A 19,529-nucleotide genomic window follows, 5' to 3' on the forward strand; every position below is an offset into this window, starting at 1 on the left:
ACACTACGCACACCTGTGTGACTTGCTTTCATGCAAGTAATTATGGGCAAAACACAACTTAAAGTTTTGTCTTGCTTGTATTTGCATTGTATAACAGAACAAAGAAATAACAAAACAACCACCAATGTTACCACTAAGATACAGTTAAGATTTCTTCTCCTCTTTGTACTTTGCCATCAACAACTTCAATGACAGTATTCCTAAGAACAGTGTCTGCAGTGTCCACTTCGTGACATCACCAAAACTCATCTTCATTGATCTGTTAACAGACACTACTGCACTAAACAATTGTACAATTCACCAACTTACCTTGCTAGGTAGAAAGCATAAAACGCCTCTCCAATATGGATAACTAAAACTAGGCCCAACCTGTTACAGTGTAAAAATAGCTATATAAAATAGTGATACTACACTTACAAAGCTTGGATCACAAATCTCCAGTTTGTACCGAGATAATACAGTGCTGATCCTACCACTGGTACTCCCTGAAATGTGGACGCGTCTTCAACAAACGATATCATCTGTAATCGCAAACATTTAGTAGTGGTAGCTGCTAAGCTGAAGACTTACTGCGAATATCGACATACACGTAGCGTTTAATATAAAGACTGCGACATGGGGTGAGGTGAACGACTTGGCCATCTTGTAAAGCAGCAACTAAAACTTCTCTGCTACAATTGGTACATTTAATTGGACAATTACCCTTTGTAATCAAAAGGTCAAGAAATCTGAACGAATCATCACAAGTGAAGAAGTTACACAAAAATTACTGAAATTAATCATAAACAAGATAGGCGTGGCTGGATGTGATGTATACACACGTGGCGGCGGCCGAAATGTAGTGGTGTTCGCTTTGGAATCTAAATTTCAAAGGAGGTTTCTGGAAACCTCCGTACGGCCCTGACCTTGTGACTCAACTCAAACATTCAATCTGATCAACATGCATTCCCCCAGAATGATTTCACTGAGTCATCATCCTAGTCCTCAATGCTTGTGTTATATTGCATAATGACTGTCCTATTAGAGAGTATATCTAGTGAGGTAATGTATGTATTATAGTTTGGTATCTTCCTTTCAGTTTATAAAATAAATTACGTATACCAAATGATCAATAATATTAGTCACAACTAGTGATTCCAACTGCTCTATTAGACAGAGGAAATGACTCAAGATGGTAAGGCTGGTGGTGGTGATGGGGGGTGGGGCAGCGGTGTATCTCAGACCTTCAGTTAAACTTTTGCTAAAATTTAAGGGGGAGGGAAGGGTGAGAGTTTGTCAATTGCAAGAGGGGCAAGTGCCTCTCCCCCCTAAAATGAAGTCCTGCAGTTGCTAATGCGTTTTCAAGGAAGTGAACAACTCTGTATAGTATATAATGCACATACAGCTGCCTAGTCTGCTATTACGACTGCTAGCCTCAAGGCATATTTAGAACACCCATAGCCCTCTCCCAGCCAGGAATGTTACTATCCAGTAATGTTACAACAGTTGACCCCTTATACTGATTAAGTTGCTCTTTGCACCAGAATGCAGCCAGATAATGTATAGCTTCACTCATGGAAAATTTAAGATGATTATATACATGTAATGACAAAACAGTTTTGAGGACAAATTTTGTGTGTGAAAAGGTGTACTCTTTTTTTGCAAATCCAGCCACATAATACCTATGGACCAACTATTATCGGTCTATCCAAGTTTGTATATTGTATTTGCTTGCATTAATAGTACTGCTTGTAATTATTTTACACTAGTTTTATAGCAAAATACATCTTACAAATAGTAATGACTGATATCAATACAAGCTCCGATTTGATACCAATCTGACTATTGGTGAAGGACTACAATTATTATTGTAACTGAACACATACCATTTATGGTAGTGTAGTGAGGGTACAGTTTACCCACGTACCATAAATAAGCATATTACAACAATAAATACACACACCTACCAATTAGACAGCTGCCTTGGTAAATGTTAGAAAGGCTGATAGTGCAGCGGCATAGTCCAACATATCAAGCCTGTTGTGCACTTTTTGATAAAAGCACCAAATTTGGTACACATGTAGGGTAATACCTAATAATCATTTTTGGATATAGAGGCACTCACAAATGTACTCATGGTAGTCATAGCAACTGTTTACAAAATGGTTGCTACAAAACACTATTTCTTGTTGCAAAGCTGAAAACTTTGCCACAACAGTATACAATAACCCGAATAAACATATAAACAAGTAAGCAACTACACAACAACAATTAAGCAAACAAATTATATGCATAGAGAACACATGGCATCCATTCTAAATAGAGCACTGCCAAAGGACATGGTACCTTTTCGAATCAAGCACTGTGCAGCTTGTCACGGGTTGACTTAGACATAATCGTAGTATTAGAATATTAATAGTGTATGATGTAATGTGTTGTGTAATATGATCACGTGATGTAGTGTGTGCACTGACATTGTGAGCTGGTCAGTGGGCTGGAGTTTATCCGTGAAGGGCGAAGCAATCCTTATCGTAGATCGCTGCAGAAGGCTATTATCGCCACCCCCCATACAACTCAGCAGTTTTTAGTTTGGTTTCTTATTGAAAGTTCTAAAGTTAGCAGTTACAGAAAGGTTTTGTTTGCATATGTGTATATATTATGCATGCAATAATACCATTGATGGTGTAGCTATCAGGTCATTCTTAGACCCAGTGTTGCCTAGCTAGCTTGTCAATACAACCCTCCAAGAAGTTTAAACTTATTGACACTTTAGAAACATCTTTATCTCAACATCCAGCTGGTACAAACTAGGAGCTTTGTGTTATATGTCAGGAAGTGACAGCAGAACCACTTACTTCTCCTTTGAATTTAAAAAGGAATGACATTGGAAAGGGATATCAATCACTTGCTGAAAACTTGGTCAAATTTGATGAATTGGGAAAGTTAGCAAGGACCTTGCAATTAGACAGACTGAATGAAGGACAAGGTATTGAAGCAGCTATGATTACCAATAAGGTTAAGTGGCATAATACATTTAGGCTCCGTTACAACAACCAAATACTACAAAGAGCAGGAAAAAGGGAGCATCAAAGCCCAGAAATAGGTGATGCTCCATACAAGTGTAGTAGATTGCAGTCTTTACTTAAGTCTGGTAGGGAATTGTGCTTTTTCTGTGGTGAAGAAGGTGGTACTGATGGCCTACATGAGGTGACAACTTTTCAAGTGGACCAACATGTCTGCAAGTGTGCTAAACTCACTGGAGACAGTTTTCTCTTGGTCAAACTGAGTTTAGTTGATATAGGTAGCCTTGGAAACTAAGTACCACAACAAGTGTTTATTGGCTCTGTAAAGTGTGATGAAGTGAGATGTTGAACTCTTTGCAAGATAATGCATCAGCTGTCAGACACGTGATGGAAATCTGGAAGAATTTTCCGGCATGAAAATCAAGCATATCCCCCCATCGCTATCTATTGCAGGGAGACTTCACCAAGGTACCAAAAGTGACATGCTAGTGTGTCTGGATGATCTTTCTGAGGCACAGTCTGAAGTACAGAAAGTCTCCACTGTTGTCATTGATGGAGCTGCTATTGTTCAAATGCTGAAGCCAGGTGCTGTAGACAAATTTGAGCAATACGCTCATCAGGTCTTTCTCCCTTACAACATAGGACAACTTCAACATGCACCACCTGGTGTGGTAGCTGACTCTCTCAAAGCAACAACCAGAGCAAAATGAAGAAAAGGAGTGCATTGACGTGTTGCTGAATCTGCACCCATACCAGGAAACTGGCAAGACTTTTGCGTGTAGACCTCAACAAGAAAGAACTCTTTAGTTTCCTCTCAAAGGCACTTGTCAAGTCATTCAAAGAGAGTAACAAAGAACTGGTTGTCACAGATGGGGTTCAGGTTCTTAGTGTGCCACAACAAAACGCTCACTTAATTGGTCCATGCAGCCTAGAAGAGGCTGACAGTCGCATGATCCTTTATACTGCACATGCTGCACAACATGGCCATCATCAAATACTAGTACGTACTGTCGATACAGATGTTGTGGTGTTGCCAGTTATGGTAGCTGAAACTCTACCAGCTAAACATGAAGTTTTGGGTAGCATTTGGAGCAGGAAAAAATTCCAATACTTGGCAGTCCATCAATATTGCAGCTCGTCTGGAATCAGAGAAGTCGCATGCCCTTCATCTGTTCCATGCACTAACTGGATGTGACACTGTGTCAGCGTTTGTTGGATATGGAAAGAAAACTGCATGGGTTGTATGGAATTCATTCCCAGAACTTACTAATGCACTGCTGGAGCTAGCACATGCAACAACTGAGATTTCAAAACAAGCTATGCATGTCATTGAGAGGTTTGTCATCCTTATCTATGACCGAACAAGCACCTGCACTGATGTTAACCAGGCTAGGAAGAAGCTATTTGCAAAGATAGCATCTGTAAAGAGAATTCCACCGACACTCGCTGCTCTAGAGCAGCATGTCAAGCGAGCTTCTGGTCATGTCTGGGGTCAAGCACTTACTCCAGACCATGTACTTCCTTCTCCAAGTATATAATTGGGGTTGGACCAAGTAGCCTAGCTATGTAAACCACACTGGACCACACTTCAAGAAGCATTGAAGGCCTGTTATGAGCTGATCTGTTGTGGCTGCAAGAAAGGGTGTCATACCAACTGCAAGTGCAAAAAGGTTGGTCTTCACTGGTCTCTGCAAGTGTGAGGGAGAATGTCCAATAAACTGAACAAAGTTCAATTTTGTATCACACAGAGAGCTTGTAATTTACTATAATAATCAATTGTGCAGTAATTGTCTATTATGTAAGATAAATGACCAATATTTGCATTATTCATGTCAATAAAGATTTAGTATGATTCTACTAGAAGAAATGCAGTCATTTTTGTACAGAATTGCTGCCATGAACTTTTCATTGGTAGCACTGAAATTCCTAATAGTGGTTTGAAATCATTTGCGTGGCAGCCATTTTGTAAACCGTTGCTATGACTACTATGAGTACAATTGTGAATGCCTCCATATCCAAAAATAATTGTTAGGTAATAATCTACATGTGTACCAATTTTGGTGCTTTTATCAAAAAGTGCACAATACTTTTGGTATGCCGCTGCACTATGAGTAATTTTTAGTATCCAAAAGATTGAGATACCCTAATAGAGCAGTCACCCACCTTCAACTCTAAATAGAGCAATCAAGTTTGCTTTGTCTTCTGAAATTTTCTGGCTATGTACCCTTATATGGTGTTGTGTTACAAAGACATAGTAAATAATAATTGTTATCAAAACAGTCACCTATCAGCATCCAAAACAGACAATCAAAGACCGCTAAGATTTCTTCTTGTTCTTGTAACTCCACTTCAACAAGTTCAATGCCATATACATTGTTGCTGAAGTCCACTTTATGACATCACCAATTCATTTCCATTGCACTAGTGGACAAAACAGTAAACAGTTATGATTCACTAGCTTACCTTGCTAGATAGAAAGCATAAATCCTGGTCCTCTCCCGGGAGACCCAACCTGCAGAACAACATACAGAATTTGTATCACAAATCTCCAACTTGTACCGAGATAATACCCTTATGTCTATCACTGGTATGCCTTGGAATGTGTTTGACTAATGACATCATGAAATTGACAATGGATAGCTACCCTCTATTGTGCTGGCTATTTGATAGACTTACTGCAACAGTACTCATTATAAATAACCACAATTTGAGGAGGCGTATCCGGGGTTTGGTAAGGGAGGTGTACTGGGATAGTAGGTACATGGAGCAGAGTGGAGGGGGGGAGACCTGGGGACAGCCCCCAAAATGCTAAAGCTATTTCACTATGTTTCTTTCAATGTAGAGTGGTTTTATGCACAAATATCTTAATTATACTGGTTTAGAATTACATTGATCAAGAGTTGTTTAGGGATAAGTTATAAGTAGTTCAGCTAGCTATAGCTGTAATTATGAACCTAAAGAATGGCATAGCACAAGACCATGTGTATTTCATTTCCTTAGCAGGCTAAGTATGCATGCCCACGCATGGGATAGTGCTACAGATGCTAGTTTTATACTCAACAACTATAGTACTAGTGACTGCTCTATTACAGTAATTGACTGACTGCTCTATTAGAGTATCCCGATCTTGTATGGGAGACACGTGCTCCTCGTTCCCCCCTTGGATCCACCACTGAGGTGAATGACTTTGTCATCCTCTTGAGTCACTTCAAGAATATGTAATGCCACAATCGAAAACAGAAGAATAAATATGCCGTAAAGTAAGCAATAAACTCCGTAATTTCTTAACTCACGTGAATATCTAGTACGCCTCAAAAGCCGGCATCGTGTAAACGCGGAGAGATTGACAGAGAGATCTAACTATTCCATGGCGAACAAGCCAGGAAGCCGATTTTCATTCGGCATAAAGGAGACGTCCAGTTCTAAACAAGTTCAACCGAAACTGAAATCGTTTCCTGTCGGCAAGAACGTGTTTAAGAAACAGAAGGAAGAGAAAGATGCAAAGAAAAAGGTTGACGAACTTGCAGCTGCTAAGGTGTTCGAAGAATTCAAGGCATCTTTTGAAGACCCAGGGAAGGCCGGAAAGACTTTTGTGAGAGGCCAAATCATTAACCCTGAAAGTGGCCAATTAACCGCCACCAATGAAGCTGGGTCGGTGTACGCACCGACTTCAAAACTGGTGGAAACTGAAAAACAGGACACATCAAAATCATTGTCAACAATTGAAAAGCTATCAAAAAAGAAAGAAAAAGAAAAGAAGAAAAGTATTCTTGAATTGTTTAGAGAAGAACTAAAGAGGTCTCAAGAAGATCGTGAAATCAGACAAAAGTTAAGAAAGGCTGGCCAATTAACATCAGCTGCTGCTTTGTCGGCATCACCATCAACGTCAACAGTGCCTGCCCCATCTGTAGTGCCAACTGAGTCTACTCCAGCAACAACACAGGATGATTTTCACGTAGCAGAATTTGAAGGCATCTATCAAGGTTCTCATGATACTGGTGACCCCCTTACTACTAACCTTTACGTTGGTAATATCCACCCTAAGATGAATGAAGAAATGTTGTGTCAGACGTTTGGAAAATTTGGACCACTGGCCAGTGTTAAAGTGATGTGGCCTAGAACTGAAGAAGAAAGGGCTAGAAATAAGAATTCTGGATTTGTGGCATTTATGAAGAGAGAGGATGGTGCTGCTTGCTTAGAGGAAATGAAAGACTCAGAAATAATGGGTTACAAGATACAAATTGGCTGGGGAAAAGCTGTAGCTCTGCCACCTAACCCAATCTATGTTGCTCCTAATCAAAAGGAAGAAGAGGAGGCAAAATTTCCAGACCCTCCTTCAGGGCTTCCATTTAATGCTCAACAATCAAGCAAATTTTCCAGTTTGCTGGGAAAACCTGGAGAGATTATGTGTCTCGATGAAAAGTTTGGTGACAAGTTGTACCAGTCACTGGTGCGTGTAGTCATTCCTACTGACGAAAATGTGTTACGTTTAATACATCGTATGATTGAGTTTGTGATCCGTGAGGGTCCCATGTTTGAGGCAATGATTATGAACAGAGAACTAAACAATCCCATGTACCAGTTTCTCTTTGATAACCAGAGTCCAGCACACATTTACTATCGCTGGAAATTGTTTTCAATTCTCCAGGGAGATTCCCCTGAAACATGGAAAATGGAAGAATTCAGAATGTTTCAGGGAGGGTCAATGTGGAAGCCTCCGCCTCTGAAAAGGATGAAACCACCTCCTTTACCAGAGCTACAAGAGATTGTCAAGAAAGGTCAACTACCGACAAAATCTAGAGACAAACTAGAAGATCTGCTTAGAAATCTGACAATGGAGCGAAAGAAAGTTACAGAGGCGATGATTTGGTGTGTAGAACATGCTGATGGTTCAGAAGAAATTATTGATTGTATCACAGAGTCCCTGACACTGATGGAGACACCCCTGACCAGTAAGATAGCTCGACTGTACTTGGTGACTGATATACTACACAACTGTGCTGCCAGAGTAACCAATGTGTCTTCATACAGGAGAGGCTTTGAGGGCAAGTTGATGCTAGTGTTTGAACATTTCCACACTGTTTTCAATGCCATTCCTTCAAAGTTGAAAGCCGAACAGTTTAGAAAGAGAGTGATGGCTGTGTTGCGAGCTCTTCAGGCACAGTCGATATACCACTGGGACTTTATGACTAAATTAATCAACACATTTGTCGGCCACACTTATGAAGAATTAGAGAAGAAAAAAGCTTTTGATATTGTGGTGGGGTTGATAACACAAGAAACACAAAAACCTGCTCCTGTACAACCATCGGCTGCACTGAGTAACATTGATGGGGTCCCTATTGATGAAAATCAGCCGATAGACTTCAGCAAAACGGCAGCACTAGCAGATATCGATGGTGTTCCACTGGAGGATGTACAAAACATTGATGGTCAACCATTGGAAGAGAACATAGATGGAGAAGACATTGATGGTGAACCTGTGGCACCCAAAGAAGAGCAACGACGTGATGACTTTAAGATCTCCTCCAAATGGGAGCAAATTGATGCTGAACAAGTGTCAGGGTCTGAAGAGGAGGATGAAAGAAAAGACTCAAAATGGCCCAAATCAGTGAGTGCTAGTGAACATGCTTTATACATGGGAAGTAACGAACAACAAAGAAAGAGATTAAGAAATGTTGAGGTACAGGTCATGAAACTGCAAGATGCCTTAGAGTCCAGTGGCAGCTACACTAAGGCGGAGATTATGGAAAGGGTGGCTAAATTCCGGGACAAACTCAAACAGGAAGCAATGACTGGTAGCTCAAAACAGGAGACACACAGTGAGGAGTTTGATAGCACAACTCATCCAAGTGCTTCTTCATCGCCGGCAAGTCTTACTAAATACAACTTGGATGAGTCTCCTGTACAGCAACCGAGTGATAGTGGTGAGAAAGTAGATATTTCACCTGCTGAAACATCGAGCAAGAGATCTCCTTCACCATCCACCCCACCCATCTCTCGTAAGCGGAAGTCCCGAGCTAAGGATGGTTCTTCTTCAAAGAAAAGAAAAAGCAGGTCTCGTTCATCATCACCAGTTAAAAAACGTCATGCTCGATCAAGGTCTCCTAAACACAGTCGACGATCTCATTCCAAATCACCAAAACGCAAACGCTCCCGATCTCCGAGCAAGAAAAAGAAAAAGAGTCGTGAACAGTCTCACTCACGGTCTCCAAGAAGAAGCAAAAAACGAAGCCGTAGTCGTAGCCCCAAGGAAAAACACAAGAAAAGTAAACATTAGAATATTTAGTGTTTTATTAACTATCACATACAACTGTTATGGATGTATTACTATGTATGTAGGTGTATGTACTAATTTTATTGTATTCTGGCATGGGGTAGCACATTCAAAATTATTGCCCACGTTTAGTCTTAAAAATTTAACGCCACAATCGAAACTTATTGTAGACAACGTAAACAATGAATTGTTACCTATGGCATAGCACTGGTTGAGTATTATGAACCAGAGTAGCGATGGGACGGACTCAGAGGGTGTGTCGATGGTGGAAGATCCTTCCAAAGAACTGACCGATTTGGGGCCGTCACCTCCCCTCGCCATTTTAAGCTCCCGCGCCAAATCAGCGAGTTCCTTGGTCAAAATAGCCAACCCAGGAGTTGCCGTAGTGTATTATAAATATGAGAGTGCCACTTTAGACGAGCTACTCAAATCTGTTAGAAAGAAATTAAATGGGAGGCGCGCGTTGAGCATAGCACTTTTGTTTCATGGACACCCAGGATTCTTCAAGATCATAAGAGATAAGGTGAATCTTTAGGGCAGGGCAGGGGTAGTTATCAATTAACGTATACTGTAAGACATTACAGCACTAGAAATTCGTCAAAATTGATTGTGTTTGTGTCACTGTTTTGTAGTCTGTGAATTTGGAGAGTTTACGTGAGGACAAAGAAATCCAGAGATTTTTCTTAACATTGGTAAAGAGTCACTTAGATACGTCGGGTACACTGTCCAGGATTGACCTGTTGTCATGCCCTGTGGCACAGAATAACGAGGGAAAAACCCTGATTGATGAACTAGGACAACTATTGAAGGTAAAGAGACCTGACCACTACATTGTGAAGTCTGTCATTATTGTGTCAAGGATGCACTTTTAATGTATGCATACAATGACACAGAGCCTGATGATGTCCATGCAAAGATTTTTGCCTATGCAAAATAGTATACCGTATATGACCGTATTAAAGCCGGGCTCAAATATACGCAGGGGCTCAAATATACGCCGGGTACAGCTAGGAGACTGTCATAATACACGCTGGGGCTCATTTAAACGCCGGGGTGCTAATGATATGTACTGAAAGGGGTTCTAAACTCGTGTCAGCTGCTAACTATACAGTGATGTCTCGTCACCAGTCTTATGATGTCTTGTCTTGTTCGACTATGCCTTCTCTTCTGGTGATGGCCATAGCGTATTTATCGTGGTCATTGTCATCTTTCCACCCGACTTCCAATGTTTCACCCAGCAGAGGAGTCCAAATGGGTTTATGTACGTGATGGGCTATGGATTTCGTATTTCGTAGGTACTTGTACTGACACCTGTCATTCTCAACGAGTGGCTAGTAAGAAATAAACGCCTGGGTCCAAATTAACGCCGGTCTCGTTTAAACGCCGGGTCAAAAATGATTTATAGGAAATAAACGCCCGGGCTTCTATACGGTCATATACGGTAGTCCCTAACAAGTGGGATAGCACTTATTAATAAATGCTTGCTGCTGAGAAGTCAAGAAGGTTCCGAATCCAAGCTGGGTTTGGGTTTTTTCTGTATTTAACCATTTAATTCACAGACGTTTTTAGTCCTCTCACTTACACACACAACCAGCTATTTGGTACAGGTGCTAGTGTACATGTAAGGACATACTTGTGATGATGTGGCCAGTGTGTATTTCCACCTCCATTTTTATTGCTACACTTTGTTCAGCTTTTGTTAAATACTCTACACATCTACATAAGCAGCCTACATACATACCTACAATATACACTCACATAAATTTCATGTCTTATCACCATGTGAGCTTAAATCACAGCATTGTCATTGTGTACCATGTTAGATTCCCATCTATACTAGTGGAGATGTGTTAGGTGGTAATGTGACTACAGTACAAGGATCACCGAGGAGCAGGTATGGTCTCTGTGTGCTACTAGTACTGTACTGTAAGTAATGGTGTGGTATGTTGTACAGTGGGAATGTTTGTAATGTGTGATATACTGAACGTGCTATGTACATACTGAAACACAGTGTATCTGTAAAGTTAGCTGCAATATTCTATGTTGTATTGTGATACAGTGAATTGTTTGTTCAAAATTACTTGCATGAGTTACCGTACGATACAAAATTTTGGCGAGATAAAATTTTAACTCGAGATAGAATTTGGCAGATAATATTTTGGTGAATGCTTGTGTCATACTGTATTCTCTCTATTTAGTTGGCTAAAAATTGGACAAGAACATTTTGGCGAATTGAAATCATTTTGCCAAATTTGCCAAATTTTTCTCCCACCAAAATTTTGTATCATACAGTAGCTACGTATCCACTGGATTTTATATCTTAAACGAAGAGTGAATTTACTAAACCTTTTACTTCAACATTTAAACCGAACCACATGACAACAAGCTAACCTGCATAGCTTGGTTATGTAATATGTTCATACTTGTCACAAATTACGTATCAGCAAGAACACATTGTATGTACACTGTATATTGTCAGCAGAGTCTTTATTTCCAAGTGCTAAGCTCCAAACTTATAAAATAGCTAAGGCATACACATGTGACTGGATCTGTAAGAATCCCACATGTTTGCGCAAGCCTATCATGCATTGAGCACAATGTGGTGAAATGCTTTTTAAAAAATTTTTGAGTGCTTGTTTTACATGGAAGGGAAATAGAGCCTTGGTATCATTGTATTTCCCTAAGCAAGAGGAGATTTATTTTGTGTCAGTGCTTCCAAGGTTCCTCACATACGTGAAGTCCCTTGTAAGTGCAAAATGGTATTGAAAGATTCACCCAAGGAGCTAATTGATCAATAATAAACACCATCAAATTATTAGAAGTGAAATGATGGTGTATACTGTACACAGTGGAATGGACTACTGGAGGTGGAATACAGGAAACAGCTATATTAAGAGTTTATCTGGTTAAGAAGTCATACTCGAGCACTTGTGTAAGATTCAATGCGATTAAAGAACAGGTTATGGGGGTGTATTTTGTGTAATAGATTTTGTATGTATACAATATGTGCAGACATCACTGCCGTTACTTGCAATTTATTGTCAGGCAGAAAACATGTCATATATGTAGCATTTGTGAATGCTCAACCATTAACACTAGAGAGTACTTGAGTTAATGTCCATGCTGTACAATTCCTTGTTAGTATGCCACCAAAGATTGGAGCTCTTTACTTCGATGAAGAGAAGCTGAAGGAATTGGTAGAACAGACACCTCAGAATCTTGCTCTCTACGAAAAGCTGAGAGTTGTCGGCAAGGGTTAGTAGGGGTGGTCCCAGTGGATAATTGTGATTGTGGGTTTTGGTTTATTAGGAGCTTTTGGTGCTGCCGTGTTGTACAAGAAGAAAGATGATGAATCGTTTGTGATCATTAAGGAGATCAATATGTTAGACTTGAAGAAGACTGAAAGAGCATTAGCAATGAATGAAGTGAGTGAGCTTACCACACACATTCACATTCACACACTATACCAGCTCTCACGTGCACGCATTCACATGCTTGCACTCTCGTACATACCAAACAAAGAGCTTTCAGTTGCTGGTGGATCAAAAGTGTGGGTATTCAAAGTTAACCCCTTGAACCTTCACCCATTTTGTGAGACATGGATAGTTGACATTTATTTCCCCAGGTCCCCATTGATGTTACAACTGGGTGGGGTGCTTCCCCGCTACTGGTCCCCTTGGAGCAATGGGATTAAAGTTTCTTGCCATAGAAAATATTGGCCATGGGTGTTACTACTGGTTAATTTATGTCCAAGGTTGTACTTAAGTCTGATTCACAACATGCACACGCCCACACTAGCAACTTGTGATATAGTCTTCAACATGTTCCACAGGTCCAAGTGCTCTCCATTATGGACCACCCAAACATTATCAGTTTATATGACAGTTTTGAGGAGAGTGGAGTATTAATGATTGAGATGGAATATGCTGATGGAGGGTGAGTAGTATATAACAACACTACCACTATAACCTCTTTAGGATGTATACTATTGGTAATTTTAGCTTATCCTTTATAAAGAATTGTCTTTCATTCGCTGTACAACTTGTACGTATGCTCATTAATTGTAAATATGTTGACATCTCATAGCCACGTAAATGCACTTTAAAGTATCAACTGAATAGTGGCACAGTACTGCTCTAAATTTCCTTTGATGCATGTGGTAACGATAATGTACGATAAATGTTGGTAGAAAATTAACAGTTTTTGCTGAGGAAAACTTGGATGTGCGTGCTTGACTTACATATGTAAGTGGGGGAAAAGACGTTACTTAACTCTTACGGTTTCTGTTTTGCCAAAAAATATTCAGCGATGTTATAGTTCTTCTGTACACTATATTACATTTCAAAAGTGCATTCATATTAGGTAACTGCATCACACTAGTATTGATGATGTCACTATATCACATGTGTGTCACATGCTATGCAGTACACTGGCCCAGTACCTCAACAAACAGGAGAAATCACTTAGTGAGCCGGATATTCTCAACTTCTTCAAACAAATGGTTGATGCTCTGAGGTTCCTTCATGATCACCGAATATTGCACAGGTATACTAGGCCTAATAGGTGGTGTGTGTGCGTGTGTGCATGCGTGCGTGTGTGTGTATGAGGCAGCATAGCCAATTGGCTAGAGCATCAGCCTGGTAATCAAAAGGTTCCAGGTTTGATGCCTGGTTATGCCAATTTGGTGTTGTTGTTTCCTTGAGCAAGAAAGTTTACTCACATTGCTGCAGTCTACCCAGCTGTGTATTGGGGAGGTGTCAACTGGGGAAGCAGCCCACCCAGTTGTAACATAAATGGGTACCTGGTGTTTACTGGGGAAGCAAATGCCCAACTGTCCTTGCCTTGTTTCGTGGTGTTGGGGTCGCTGTGAAACTTCGGGTTCCACAACCTCTCTCTGTGAGACCTGGACAGTCCTCCTGCAGTTTACTTGTCCTACCCCAGGAGGATTTGCCTGTATAAAACTCAAGTGCCTGAATGGTGCACAGACATCCCAGTGCTAGTTTGCTGGGTGGCAATAACTGTGTTTCGCATATGCCCTTTTGGCTTTATGTATAGTGTGTGCATTTGCATGACAAATTAGCCAAATTTCTTGTTTCTCGGACCTGACCGACCCATAAAATTTGTATTTTTGTTCATTTTTAAAGATCATGTGATTGATCACATGAGTTTGTGGCGTCAATGTATTATTGGCCATCCATATCTGCTATGCGTGGGGCGAGCTTGGTTATTACAAGGAGAGTTGTAAAAGCAGACTATGGATGGGCGTTTGATCATTTAGATGTACTAACCATAACTAATAGTTTGTTATCAAACACAGTAGTTACACGTGTTGCCATAACTTCAGTTTTAAAAAAGTATTACCACCTATTATTATTTTATTTATACCTACCGACCCACTTTTCAACTAGTTTCAGTCGGAGAAACAAAAGATTTAGTTGAAGTGGCCTTACCTTTCTTAGTTTAGTAGTCTGACTAACAACTTCTCACTAAACAGCATGCAATCTTATCAGTAGTTCATTGGAAATGCTATGGAATACACAACTTTTGCAACATATGTGTATTTTACCTGCCCAATAATTGTTTGAAGTGTTAAAGGCCCCAAATCTGGTTACTTGTGTAATGCCAGTATTAGAGTAACTGATGTTTTTAGGGACTTGAAGACTTCCAATGTGTTCCTGACCAAGGAGGGGTTGATAAAGCTCGGTGATTTTGGCATCTCTAAAGTGTTATCTGCTACAAGACAAGAAGCCAACACTGTACTGGGCACTGCCCACTACATCTCTCCTGAAATTGTGAGTTGTGTACACAGTGTAGCAAGTAGAACAACAAGTTGCATTTTGTGTTTATAGAGTGTTTGTAAACAACTTATTAATTTGCAATCCAGCAAGTCATTTATTATTTTTTTTAAAAAGAAAGAAATTATAATCATGCGATGTTGAAAAAGGAATATGAATTTTTTGGGAGCATGCAAGTAGGTGATGTAATAGCAAACCACAATCGTTGAGATAGAGATGTTCTATTAGAGCATTCTAAAACAGCTAATAGAGAGTTTGCCTGGCATGGTAGTGTTATTTTGTAGACTAGTACATTGGCTAATAAGTAGACATTTTTGTTCGTAGTTGTTGTGTTTACTGTTTGTTTACTACGTGTATTTATATTGTGTAGTGTGAGGGGAAGCCTTACAACATCAAGAGTGACGTATGGGCATTAGGCTGTATCCTCCATGAGATGGCTTGTCTGCAGAAGACATTCGATGGTAGTAACATCCACGCTGTAGTCAACAAGATTGTAAAGGTAAAGTCCCTCTTGTGGTTGCCAATTTATTATATCATACCTTGTTAGGTAATCTTCCCACCAGTCAAGGGTGACTATACTGATGAACTGAAGGATCTGGTGAGCTATGATGATGTCATACATTATTAACATAAATCATATGATCACCAGATCCAGAGCATGTTACAGAAGGAGCCAGACAACCGGCCAACTGCTGAAGAGATACAAGTGATCAGACTACCGCAGGTATTGACTGTCAACATGGCTACCATGCTGTTACCATGACAACAGTTACTAGAGAGATACATACAAGAGGAGGGAGAAGAAGACACTACTGCTGCTACCCATGCCAAGTGTGTACTTGTTTATGTGTTAGTGTTGTAGTTAAAGTGCACAGTTAATGTGTCTTGAAGTGCTGTTGATATGAAGCTTTATTTACAGAATCACCAAATCAATACAACTTGCTTGTTGTACAGGACATTACCCTTGTTACTGTTCATTCTCCACAGGTCATTTCTCTACCAGTTGGAGTACAGTAAACTATGTCTCATACCAGTAGGGCTACCCATTAAGGAAAGAGTGGAGCAGGTTTGTATGTATGACTGCATGGAACATTGAAACTATCAAACTATAGTCTTGTGAGCCTGCCACTTCTTCATGAACTAAATGTCTGGTAACCTTTGCCAATTTTGCACTGACAAAATTCTAGCATAGTTGAAACAGTTGGCAAGCATATCGCTTGGGACAGAGTAAGCACACTGATATTGCTGTTCTGAAAACGTCACTCCGCTATCAAACAGAGAAATAATGGCAAAAGTCACAGATTGTTTAAACAGGCTCACAAGGCTACACTTAGAATGCTCTAAGCTGTCAAATTTCCAAATGTGTCATTTGTGTACAGTACAGTTTGCTTATTCCATTTGTCTTTTTTCTGACCATATTGTTAAGTACAGTTAGGCAGGTCAGTTCTAATGACACATTTGGAGATACGTAAGTTGCACATGGTAACCTTATTACACAGTGACCATATTTCTCATATGTTTGCAAACGTACGTATCAGTATGGTATTGTTTCTACCCAATCAGGTTTCACTAGGCTTCTCCCACGTGTTGATACTGACGATGGATCATTTTGTGTACAGCTATGGGGAGGGTGGGCGTGGTCAGTTGGGTCATGGTGATGCTGTATCGCATCATTCTCCTAAACTGATCGAATCCCTCAAGGAAATTGCAGTCTTCAGGTATGTATGTACGTATGTGTGTGTGGTGTGTGTATAGTGTGTTTTGTATGTATATTGTATAAACATATCTGTACCACTTTAGTTAACATGTGGTTTGTTACAGAGTTGATTGTGGTGCAGAGTTTTCAGTGTTCAGTAGTTGTAATGGTCTCCTGATGACGTGTGGCCGAGGTGACATGGGCGGCCTCGGCCAGGGTGACTGGAAGGACCAACACAAACCACAACTAGTACAAGGACTGCTCAACTATGATGTACTTGTGGTCGGCTGTGGGGAGAATCATGTCATTGTGTTGATGACTGATGGCAGCATCTTTGCATGGGGTTTAGGATGTGACGGTAGATTGGGACTTGGGAATGAAGACAACCAGTACGTGTGTTGTGTGGTTGTGTGTGGTTGTGTGTGTGTGGTTGTATTTGTCAGAATTTGAGCTATCCATGCATATAGAGGGTCTGTACAGCTAGTGGTAGGGACGCGTCTATTATCCCGAAATAATTTTGGGAATAATAGGTAGTGAAAAGAATTAGGGAATATTCCGGAATAATCGGATGAGTTCTAGGAATAATTAGTGCAAAGTTATAAGTTTTTCTTGTAGTGTGATACAAAAATCTTATGAATACACCACTGAAACAGTGCAAGCATAAAAACGGTTGAAAAGATCGAGATACTCTAATAGAGCAGTCACTTATACTCTAATAAAGCAGTCAACTTTGAGTCCATAATTCTAATATAGCAGTCACTTATGCAAAACTCTAACTAATATGCTTTCTTTTGCACAAATTCCAGGAATAATTTTGGGATAATAGGTCAATTTAAAAAGAATTGCCAGAAAGAATAATTGGAAGAATAAAAAGTATAATAGACTCCTGCCTAGTTAGTGGTCTGTGTAACTACTTTGGTAGTAAATCATGAAAACTTCTATCTCCTACATCAAACTACACATGCTTATATGCATTGTATGGTGGTGTGGCAGTTTTTTCTTGTTTGTCTGTTTGTGTGTCCTGTTTTATTGGAACACCTCTTCTAATAGGTGCTCACCACAAATGGTGGAAGTTGCTGTGAGAGTGAAGGATGTAAAGTGTGGTCTTGATGGCAGTATGTTCTTGACCTCAACTGGAACACTGCTAGCTTGTGGAAGGTTTGTTTGTATGTGTATGCATGTGTACATGTCTACAGAATACTTTATTGCATAGTATGTTCATAAGTTAATTAATACTTTACAGCAATCGATTCAACAAGCTTGGCCTAAACCAACGTACCACCTTCAGAATGCAAGTAAAGAGTTTGTGGAACAAAGTACGTGAGGACCACTTTGCAATATAGTCAGCTGTTCAGTGACACATACATGCATACACACATGCACACTACATACATACGTCATATGTATGTAGTATACAAGTAAATTTGAAGCAAACTGTCCTATTTAAAGAAGTTCCACAGGTCAAGATTAAACCATGCTAACTACATAATAAACACAATAATGTTATGTATATATGTCTATCTCTTCTTCAGACCAGGTTGGAGGTGTCGTGTCAGTTAAAGCCATCCCCGGTGAGGGGGCTTACTAAATACAAGGTGGTGGACATGTCACTAGGTCCCACCCATAGTGCTGTCATTGTGGAGGGAGGGAAGGTGGTGACATTTGGTCGGAACTCAGAGGGACAGTTAGGCTGTGGTAGTATGAACTGTAAGAGTACCCCTGGAATGGTGAGCCCTGTGGATAAGGGAAGAATAATGGTGAGTCTGTGGAGTCTCTGTATGTCTGTTCGTAGTGTGTATGTATGTGTGTGTGTGTAGTGTGTGTGTGTGTAGTGTGTGTGTGTGTGTAGTGTGTGTGTGTGTGTGTGTAGTGGTGTGTGTGTGTGTAGTGGTGTGTTGTACATGTAGTTTGATTCCTTGGGCAAGAAATTTATGATGTGTGTAGCATTGCCAGTAGTTGGGGAGCAAATACCCAATTGCATGGCTTACATAGGAGTTGTAGTTAACTGTGGGTTCCTGGCTTCTACAGTGAGATTTGGGTACAACCTCCTGTGGTCCTGCCCCAGGAGAATTTGCTTGTGGTAGACTCCTAGAACATGAGCAATGCAGGTGTTCTATGGGTAATGATGCTGTGTTTCAACTGTTGAACCTTTACTTTGTGTGTGTGCACAGTGTATAGTGTGAATACACTTTTACTGTATTTCAATGCAGTGTGTCTCTCCTTCCTTGTAGCATGTTGCTTGTGGAGAAGTGTCGACCATTGTAGCTACTGAAGACAACTTCCTGTTGTTCTGGGGTTCACGCCCTCTACTGCAGTCATCAATATCAAATCCAACCAATGTCACTGATGCTGATCCTCTGGACCACCCATCAGCTACCACAATGAGGAAGCGTTACAGCAGTGTCAGCCATACTAACCGTCCATCCTCAAGTAGTAGAAATTTAAGAAACAGTACAAGTTTACCTGATGATAATCTAGTGGGGGATACCTTAGGGACAACCCCATTTCTGTTGAAGTGCAGATCAACAAATGACAGCAACAGGACTTTAGTCAGTGAAGGAAGTTGCTACAGTCACTGCTTAGTGGAGTCCCTTGAGGCAACTGATGCAAAGAAAGCTGCACCCTTGGCTGCACCAAATATTGACATGAATACGGAGAACGCAGAGTGGAAGAAAGTTTATTTAACACCTCAAGAGATAGAGTTTTGTACTGAGAATGGTGAAATAGTGGGCCTAGCTGCCTCAGACAGTAGCAATATG

The 19,529-nt window shown here is 40.4% G+C and overlaps 3 protein-coding genes and 1 long non-coding RNA gene across 4 annotated transcripts; 3 read left to right on the forward strand and 1 right to left on the reverse strand.

The window, feature by feature from the left end:
• Positions 1-58: 58 nt before the first annotated feature.
• Positions 59-791, reverse strand: LOC136239111 (uncharacterized). The gene is made up of 5 exons (XM_066029850.1): positions 703-791; positions 571-657; positions 418-521; positions 310-369; positions 59-259 (listed from the first exon to the last, which is right to left on the reverse strand). Exons 2-5 carry the CDS (start codon positions 640-642, stop codon positions 145-147), a joined length of 351 nt encoding a protein of 116 aa, XP_065885922.1. The 5' UTR covers positions 643-657; positions 703-791; the 3' UTR covers positions 59-144.
• Positions 792-2,431: 1,640 nt separating this feature from the next.
• On the forward strand, positions 2,432-4,882 carry LOC136239112 (uncharacterized). Its single transcript, XR_010693353.1, has 3 exons — positions 2,432-2,593; positions 2,753-2,965; positions 3,018-4,882. It is a non-coding gene; the product is annotated as an uncharacterized lncRNA (long non-coding RNA).
• A 1,383-nt stretch (positions 4,883-6,265) lies between these two features.
• LOC136239105 (U2 snRNP-associated SURP motif-containing protein-like) lies at positions 6,266-9,394 on the forward strand. Its single transcript, XM_066029842.1, has one exon. It carries the CDS (start codon positions 6,370-6,372, stop codon positions 9,280-9,282), a length of 2,913 nt encoding a protein of 970 aa, XP_065885914.1. The 5' UTR covers positions 6,266-6,369; the 3' UTR covers positions 9,283-9,394.
• A 28-nt stretch (positions 9,395-9,422) lies between these two features.
• Positions 9,423-19,526, forward strand: LOC136239256 (serine/threonine-protein kinase Nek8-like; the record flags this gene model as incomplete). Its single annotated transcript, XM_066029987.1, has 19 exons — positions 9,423-9,802; positions 9,912-10,088; positions 11,103-11,173; positions 12,422-12,534; positions 12,589-12,704; positions 13,112-13,215; positions 13,705-13,824; positions 14,930-15,071; positions 15,445-15,573; positions 15,622-15,672; positions 15,724-15,798; positions 15,844-15,905; positions 16,062-16,140; positions 16,638-16,792; positions 16,896-17,159; positions 17,821-17,928; positions 18,014-18,086; positions 18,303-18,527; positions 19,002-19,526. Coding segments are annotated over exons 1-19 (2,892 nt in total), but the record flags the coding sequence as incomplete, so codon positions are not given.
• Between the last annotated feature and the right edge of the window lie 3 nt (positions 19,527-19,529).

Source organism: Dysidea avara, chromosome 11 (assembly GCF_963678975.1).
Source record: "Dysidea avara chromosome 11, odDysAvar1.4, whole genome shotgun sequence".
In the NCBI taxonomy this organism is placed as follows: domain Eukaryota; kingdom Metazoa; phylum Porifera; class Demospongiae; order Dictyoceratida; family Dysideidae; genus Dysidea; species Dysidea avara.

Bases quoted from the DNA above. Each gene is read 5' to 3' on its own strand.
- LOC136239105 (XM_066029842.1), top strand. From the start codon at position 6,370: ATGGCGAACAAGCCAGGAAGCCGATTTTCATTCGGCATAAAGGAGACG.
- LOC136239111 (XM_066029850.1), bottom strand. From the start codon at position 642: ATGGCCAAGTCGTTCACCTCACCCCATGTCGCAGTCTTTATATTAAAC. The intron at 522-570 runs GTAAGTCTTCAG...TTGCGATTACAG, and splicing joins CGTGTATGTCGATATTCGCA to ATGATATCGTTTGTTGAAGA. The intron at 370-417 runs GTAAGTGTAGTA...ACACTGTAACAG, and splicing joins AGATTTGTGATCCAAGCTTT to GTTGGGCCTAGTTTTAGTTA.